The 8,526-nt window shown below is 43.8% G+C and overlaps 1 protein-coding gene across 1 annotated transcript; it reads left to right on the top strand.

Moving 5' to 3' along the window:
- The first annotated feature begins 2,786 nt into the window (after positions 1–2,786).
- LOC111978648 (myosin regulatory light chain 2, skeletal muscle) lies at positions 2,787–7,852 on the top strand. The gene is made up of 6 exons (XM_024008839.2): positions 2,787–2,894; positions 3,709–3,807; positions 5,029–5,209; positions 6,793–6,871; positions 7,001–7,049; positions 7,518–7,852. The coding sequence occupies exons 1-6, from the start codon at positions 2,826–2,828 to the stop codon at positions 7,620–7,622; spliced, it is 582 nt and encodes a 193-aa protein (XP_023864607.1). The 5' UTR covers positions 2,787–2,825; the 3' UTR covers positions 7,623–7,852.
- Positions 7,853–8,526: the final 674 nt, after the last annotated feature.

Below are 8,526 nucleotides of genomic sequence, written 5' to 3'. Positions count from 1 at the left end.
CAGTGCATGTCAGGGGGGAAAAAAATAGCCATGAGGTCGAAGGAATTGTCCGTAGAGCTCAGAGACAGGATTGAGTCATGGCACAGATCTGGGGAAGGGTACCAAAACATTTCTGCAGCATTGAAAGTCCCCAAGAACACAGTGGCCTCCATCATTCTTAAATGGAAGAAGTTTGGAACCACCAAGACTCTTCCTAGAACTGGCYGCCCGGCCAAACTGAACATTCGAGGGAGAGGGGCCTTGGTCAGGGMGGTGACCAAGAACCCGATGGTCACTCTGACAGAGCTCCAGAGTTATTCTGTGGAAGTGGGAGAACCGTCCAGAAGGACAACCATCTCTGCAGCACTCCACCAATCAGGCCTTTATGGTTGAGTGGCCAGACGGAAGCCACTCTTCAGTAAAAGGCACATGACAGCCAGCTTGGAATTTGCCAAAAGGCAGCTAAAGGACTCTCAGACCATGAGAAACAAGATTCTCTGGTCTGATGAAACCAAGACTGAACTATTTGACCTGAATGCCAAGCGTCACGCCGTGAGGAAACCTGGCACCATCCCTACAGTAAAGCATGGYRATAGCAGCATCATGCTGTGAGGATGTTTTTCAGCGGCAGGGACTGGGAGACTAGTCGGGATCGATGTAAAGATTAACGGAGCAAAATACAGAGAGATCCTTGATGAAAACCTGCTCAGGGCCTCAGACTGGGGCGAAGGTTCACCTTATAACAGGACAACAACCCCAAGCACACAGCCAAGACAATGCAGGAGTGTTTTCGGGACAAGTCTCTGAATGTCCTAGAGTGGCYGAGCCAGAGCCCGGACTTGAACCCGATCGAACATCTCTGGAGAGACCTGCAAATAGCTGTCCAGTGATGCTCCCCATCCAACCTGACAGAGCTTGAGAGGATCTGCAGAGAATAATGGGAGAAACTCCCCAAATACAGGTGTGCCAAGCTTGTAGCGTCATACCCAAGAAGACTTGAGGCAGTAATTGCTGCCAAAAGTTCAAAAATGTTTTGATATGGTGATATGTTTTTTTATTTGTTATAAATTTGCAAACATTTCTAAAAACCAGTTTTTGCTTTCTCATTATGTGGTATTGTGTGTAGATTGATKGGGAAAACATRATTTAATAYATTTTAGAATAAGGCTGTAACATAACAAAGTGGGGGGRAAAAACAAGGTCTGAATACATTCCGAATGCACCTTAGGACAGACACTTCAAAACATACTTCCTTTTGATCTGCTTTGCCATTTATGAATATGTTATTCAATGCGTTTCTATGGGCTAATAGCATTAAGGCCAAATTCAATGTTTCATAAAATGATTAGTAAATATTTGTTTTATACCTACAGGGATCCTAAAATTACAAATCAAATAGCTAAATGATCCTTGGTATGACCATCTTAAAACAATTCCATATGTTGGCTTAGTAGAAACCCAGCCCCGGGCCCTTAGACTCTAGTTAAAGGGAGAGCCAAAATGTCTCCGAATGAGAACAGGGGGAGGCGGAGGCATTGCTATTTCTGGTCTATCCACAGCTGTTACATTTTTTTTATTTTTAATTACACTCTGTCAAAGCAGTCCTATTTTTCCTTACTTGTCAACTAAGCCCATTACGTTACTTCCAACTGAAACTTCTCCACTGGTTCTTCTCACAAGTTATGCAATGTGTATGAGGGAGAAAAGCAGAGACAGAGAAGAAAACATATCAACTGAGGGTGGACAGATTTTGGAGGGAAGGCCCTTGAATGTCGAAGAAAGAAACATTGTGCGGTAGTTTGAGGGGAGAGAGGTAGAGTTTCAGGGAGCCGTGAGAACTGATATCTCCATACGTAGCTCCACTGTACACTTCCATGGTAGATGGCCGACCATGGAGCCCCAATATGGAGWTGAGTTGGTGGTCTGGTGGCCTGTTCAGTCAAGCACTGTCCTGGGCATCTCCAGGGACCAGGAGCAACCCAAATTAGAGCCTCCATGTTGGAAAACCATTTCTGTTTAGTCCAGTCGTCAAATCAAAATCAAATCAAACAACAAAATGTGTGCTSTTGGGGGTAATCCAGGACTGGAGTTGCAGGAATGTATAGTATATTTTGGTAATTATTTAGCAATTGTTGCTATATTCTGTTCTGTCTCTTGAATATGTGTGACCTTGTCATTACTGGAATGTTACCAATCCCCCTCAGCCAACAGTTTCCATGTCATTACTGTAATCCATTCAGTTGGCTTCTTCCACACTAGTAGGGGGTACGTACTGTATACACAGATCTCAACAGGTCAGTTAAACAAGTGGTGACTTTAAAATATGTTTTAAAGCCTGTGCTTGAAAYACATACTTATCTGTTGTTTTATGGACAGTGTAAAGTGTTGTAACAGGAAGGACCTGCAACTGGTAACAGGCATGACATGGAWACAATGGATATGCCACAATAGCCCATTGTGTTGTTTGCCGCCTTGGGGCGGATGGAATAAAAGAAAATGAAAAATAGCTACAACAAAGACCCTGAGCATGCTATGAATGAAGTGTTAAAGAGAGAGAGGAAGAGGAAGGGCCGAGGGGCGGTTCAATAGTCCCAAAGGCTGCAATAGAGGTTTGTCCATATTAGTCCAAGTGTGACACTGACACCAAAGTAAGGCCTGAATGTTGTGCTCGAATTCATCTAATTCTAAGACTCCCTGTGCCTATTTTGGAGTGACGGAAAGGCGATACCCTTGCTCCTCCCTCTCTCTCTTACTTTCCTCAGCTCCCTCTTTTCTTGCCAAACTTGATGGTGCAGCTAAAGTTAGCCCCCTTGAGCTAGTATATAAGGCAAGGGGCCAACACAAACATGTCAGTCACATCGGCTTGGCATAGGCTTCTCTTCTTGACCAACAAACCAACAAACTCTAAAGAGATGGTGAGTGTGTTTGCGTTCCTCTCAATGGAGAACAGTTTCTAGGGTCTCGGATTGTCTACTGACAACTTAAAGCATAATTGATAGTAGGATACCAATGCAAACTGGATAATGGCAATAAAATGGACTCTGAATTAYATTTTAAAGGCTTCTAGAACAGTTTCCCAAACTGGTTCGGGACCCATTGGTGGAAGCTGGTTCCTCACTGGGCAAAAGAGCCCAGTGATACTCGGGTTTTGTTGAAATGKCGCATCAAAAGGAAATACTTAAAGGATGTTTGGGGACCACTGCTCAAGAGGCCTCTAAGATATTACAGAATCTTAGCCAATTTCGACGCTACAACTGAACTCGCCAAGTGCCTTTTATACAACGCACTTTTTTTTAAAGCTTTATGCTGAAAAGTGYGACTTGAATTGGTACAACTTATTCAGACAAAAGCTAAAAGCACMCAGGCATCGAAATCTGAAGCAAAGCTAAGCGTCACTCCCATGTGACTCATTGAAAGGCGGTTAACAGCTAAAATAGCAGAAGGACACAGAGCATCCCTAGAGGTCAATGACAATGCATAGTCAATTCCTAGAGGGGCTACTTTGTGCCCTTCTGGCACAACTGATGTCACTGACAATGACAAGTCAATGAGAGGAATCMTTCTCAAAAAATACCTTAGGGGGTTCCTCTTGCCACTGCGGAGGTCTAAGACCTTTTGGCCCAAAATGACCCAGAGTGGCATGGATGGCCCAAACAGGCCGTTACAGTAAAATGTTGGTTGTGTTGACTGTGAGTTAAATGACATGTCCTCGTCATCGTTTACCCCCAGGCACCCAAGAAAGCCAAGAAGAGGCAGCAGCAGGGAGAGGGTGGATCTTCCAATGTGTTCTCCATGTTTGAGCAGAGCCAGATTCARGAGTACAAGGAGGTAAGTTTTTTGGGGAGGGTTTTCTGCCACACTATTTTCACTAGATATCAATGCTTGGTCAAGTAGTTGTAATAAGTCAGCCGACATAGTTCTTGGGATACATGCCATTGTAACATCTCCACGCATCACATTGTGATCCCATTGAAAGAGGGTTGCAAAAGCCCGAAATAGACAAACAACCCAACGACTTTGTAATAGGTAAGACAGGACCTATTACAAAGTCACACCCCCCCCACCCGGAATGTGAAAGGGAGCCAGAATTTACGAGAGACCCCTAGAATTGAAGACATTGAAGGCCTCTATTTACAGAAAAGGCAAACAACCAACCTGTTCCTCTGCTCAGCCAGAAAAACTTTTGTGACACCTAGTCTTCGCTCTTTGACCTGGTGCGAAATAGCCTACTAGTTTTTAAAATCAYGTGGGAATGTTCACATTGGAAGTTCTCTCAATATTTAGGAGAGCGCAACCTAATCAGCAAAGTAGACAAATTACAATAATTTGGGAACCTGATAACAATTTGTATGATTTTTAAGGGGAAAAATGGAAGTGTGTCAGAGTCTTTGGGTATATCCCTGTCTTTGTGTGATTGATTTGGCCAATTGGAGACAGGTGGGGGTAAAAAAAAGAAACAGGGGTTGGGGGCAGAGGGATTAGTCAGGGAAGGGGGCGAGGGGGGTAAGGGGAGGGGTGTTAGTGTTGTAATCAATACCGATTCCTTAAATGTCTCGAGGCTTGTCTGACATCCCGAGACCATTTTAACACCTTTAAAAAGACAAGTGGTTGGCCAGCTGCCAAGTCCCCTGTGTGCTCTATAGCCTTCTTGGGTTTCACTGAGTGACACATGCAGCTATKTGGGGAGAGAGGAGAGAGACCTTTTCACATTTATTTTGATGGACCATCTTGGGAAAACCTTGGGAATTGTGATGTAAATATTCCCGCAACTCAAATTTCACAATGCAGTGCACCCTGATTTTGTTCCTTACACACTGTCTATTATCATCGACTAGTCTAATTAATTTTGAAATGAGGAGACAGAGGTCATGGCAATGCATTTCAATAKGGTACTGGGTAGTGTGATAACATTAACTTATTTTCATACGCTTCTAAGCAATAGAAATGTTACATTTACTTAAGACTGTCATGTTAATGTGATTGATGTCATTTGGATTGCTCCACAGTGAATAATATGGTATCAACTCTCTCTGCTTCGCTTCCTGCTAGGCTTTCACAATCATTGATCAGAACAGAGATGGCATCATCAGCAAGGATGATCTTAGGGACGTGCTGGCCACTATGGGTCAACTGAACGTGAAGAATGAGGARCTGGAAGCCATGGTCAARGAGGCCAGCGGCCCCATCAACTTCACCGTCTTCCTCACCATGTTCGGCGAGAAGCTGAAGGGTAGGTCAACCGCTAGGAGCGACTTAAAGCTTTTTCACATTACAAAAAAAAGGTATGGAAGTTGATCYRAAAACCAGTCAGTATCTGGTGTGACCACCATTTGCCTCATGCAGTGCAACACATTTCATGTGCATAGAGTTGATCAGGCTGTTGATTGTGTCCTGTGGAATGTTRTCCCACTCCTCTTCAATGGCTGTGCGAAGTTGCTGGATATTGGCAGGAACTGAAACACGCTGTCGTACATGTCAATCCAGAGCATCCCAAACATGCTCAATGGGTGACATGTCTGGTGAGTATGCAGGCCATGGAAGAACTGGGACATTTTCAGCTTCCAGGAAATGTGTACAGATCCTTGTGACACGGGACCGTGCATTATCATACTGATGGCGGCGGATGAATGGCACGACAATGTGCCTCAGGATCTCGTCACGTTATCTCTGTACATTCAAATTGCCATTAATAAAATGCAATTGTGTTCCTTGTCCGTAGCTTATGCCTGCCCATACCATAACCCCACCGCCACCATGAGGCACTCTGTTCACAATGTTGACATCAGCAAACCACTCGCCCACACAACGCCATACACGCTATCTGCCATCTGTCCGGTACAGTTGAAACCGGGATTCATCTGTGAAGAGCACACTTCTACAGCTTGCCAGTGGCCATCAATGGTGAGCATTTGCCCACTGAAGTCAGTTACTACGCTGATATGCAGTCAGGTCAAGACCCTGGTGAGGACGACGAGCACGCAGATGAGCTTCCCTGGGACGTTTTTTTTTTTATTCTTCAGTTGTGCAAACCCACAATTTCATCAGCTGTCCGGGTGGCTGGTCTCATACGATCCCGCAGGTGAAGAAGCTGGATGTGGARGTCCTGGGCTGGCGTGGTTACACGTGATTAGCAGTTGTGAGGCCGGTTGGACGTACTGCCAAATTCTCTAAAACAATGTTGGAGGCGGCTTACGGTAGAKAAATTAATATTACATTATCTRGCAACAGCTCTGGTGGACATTCCCGCAGTCAGCATGCCAATTGCACTTTTCCTCAAAACGTTAGACCTCTGTGGCATTGTGTTGTGTGACACAACTGCACATTTTTGAGTGGCCTTTTATTGTCCCCAGCACAAGGTGCACCTGTGTAATGAAATTGCTGTTTAATCAGCTTCTTAATATGCCACACCTGCCAGGTAAATGGATTATCTTGCCAAAGGAGAAATGTTCACTAATAGGGATGTAAACAAATTTGTTCCCCAAATTTTAGAGAAATAAGCTTTTTGTGCAAATGGCACATTTCTGGGATCTTTTATTTCAGCTCCTGAAACATGGGACCAACACTTTGTTGCGTTTATATTTCTGTTCAGCATAAGTTTCTATAAAATGTACATATATTTTATACAAAGTTTTGTTTGTTAATACTTAATACTTCTACTGCTTTACTTAGTCCCATTACTCCTAGTCCATCACTTTTCTTAGCCCATCACTCTTATCCCATCACTTTTCTTAGTCCATCACTTCTTAGTCCATAACTGTGAGTTTGAGGTAACATAGAGTTTAACTGAGGATCCTCTTCTTCCCTTCCTCTTAGGTGCTGATCCCGAGGATGTTATCGTGAGCGCTTTCAAGGTCCTGGACCCCGAGGCTACCGGCCTCATCAAGAAGGAATTGTACGTTTTCACCCTGTACCCTTTCCTACCATTACTATTCTATAAATTCACTCAAATTCACTCACAACCTCTTCAGGTAGTCTTAATGTTGATAATTCTCTCCTTTCCTACCTATTTCCTTTCCTCCAGCATTGAGGAGCTCCTGACCACCCAGTGCGACAGGTTCACCGCTGAGGAGGTGAGGGATCTATCATTCTATCAGTCATTCAGTCATTTAGAGCGACATTTTCTCAGTGCACGATCACTGTGCAAATTGCAAGAAATACCATAAACCTCATTAGAATCTCAGTGATTTAATTTGAAATGTTTCTTCAGCAATATGTGTAAAAAGGGGCGATTAACACGTTTCGTAAACTGAGCGATACATAAACAATCGCCTTTATAATGCACATTGTTGAAGGAACGTTTCAAAATTAAACCACACTGATTACAATGAGATTTACAGTATTTCTTGCTCTTTGCACAGTTACTTTGCTCGAGGAATATTTCACCCTTAGAGCAACATGGTGTTTGAGCTTTCGTGATATGGTTATTTACAGTAATAATTAATKACATATTTCTGTGTGCTGTCTGACACTGGACTTTGTCCATTTCCCCGCAAAGTTTCTGAGTTGTAAGTTTCTCCTTTTGTCTTCCTCTCCCTCAGATGACCAACCTGTGGGCTGCTTTTCCCCCAGATGTGGCTGGCAACGTAGACTATAAACAGATCTGCTATGTCATCACACACGGAGAGGAGAAGGAGGATGAGTAAATCCACTTTTTCAATCCCTCTGCCTCTCTCCGTCATCCCCCTCACTACCCCCCTTCTCCAACTCTGTGGCCCGCTTACACGCTCCCCTCGCTCTTCTCTCCATCTCCACCCCGCTCACTATGAAAGACTTGTTTCCTTTATCGAGATACTTTGAGTTGAGAGGATTGAAGGCTATGGAGGTGTGCTGTGTGTGAGTATCGACAAAATAAAAGAATCTTGTACCATCACAACTGTTCCTCTCTATCTCCCTCCCTGCCTCCGATTCCTTCTCTTCTTCCCCATCCCTCACTTCKATCTCTCCCTGTCGAATCGAACAGYGCATGCATCATACCTACATCATGTATGCCTATAGAGTTCAGTATGTACAGACAAACACTTTTACTCTTGGGTGCTGTGGTGTATGCTCTATTGTTTATTTGAAACAAGTAGGCATATTGACCTGCAAGGTCTGTTTTGTCTCGACTTGATGTGAAGTAATCATGTGCTGGAAAAAAGGAAAGCTAAAAATGGACGAGTACTGCACTAAAATAGCTTGCGTACTCCTCTCTCTTAATTTCTCTTTCTCGTCAATAGGGACAAAAGGAAGGGTGGTTGAATAAGAGTAAAGCATGGTTTAGCAGTAGGTGCATTGTGAGAGAGAGATGGYGAAAGATTGTGAGAGGGAGGATGGAGAAAAGGAGACAAAAGAAAATCTCAACATTTTCTTTCAGAAATCTCTGTAACAAATGAAACAAGCAATGACTTATAAATAAAAACCAATGTCTTTCGTACCACCGTGTCTGTTGGTTTAAGTGAGCTTCGGTTAAAAGCCATAGCCCTCACTGGTCTCCTTTCTATTGCTTACTGCACAGCCCTTGGCAATGCTTCCCAGTATGGGTAGCTGCATCCCAATATGGCGACCGGA

Source organism: Salvelinus sp. IW2-2015, linkage group LG18, assembly GCF_002910315.2.
Source record: "Salvelinus sp. IW2-2015 linkage group LG18, ASM291031v2, whole genome shotgun sequence".
Lineage (NCBI taxonomy): Eukaryota > Metazoa > Chordata > Actinopteri > Salmoniformes > Salmonidae > Salvelinus > Salvelinus sp. IW2-2015.
Note: the sequence above shows the minus strand (reverse complement) of the source record. Positions and strands in the feature narration are given on the sequence as shown.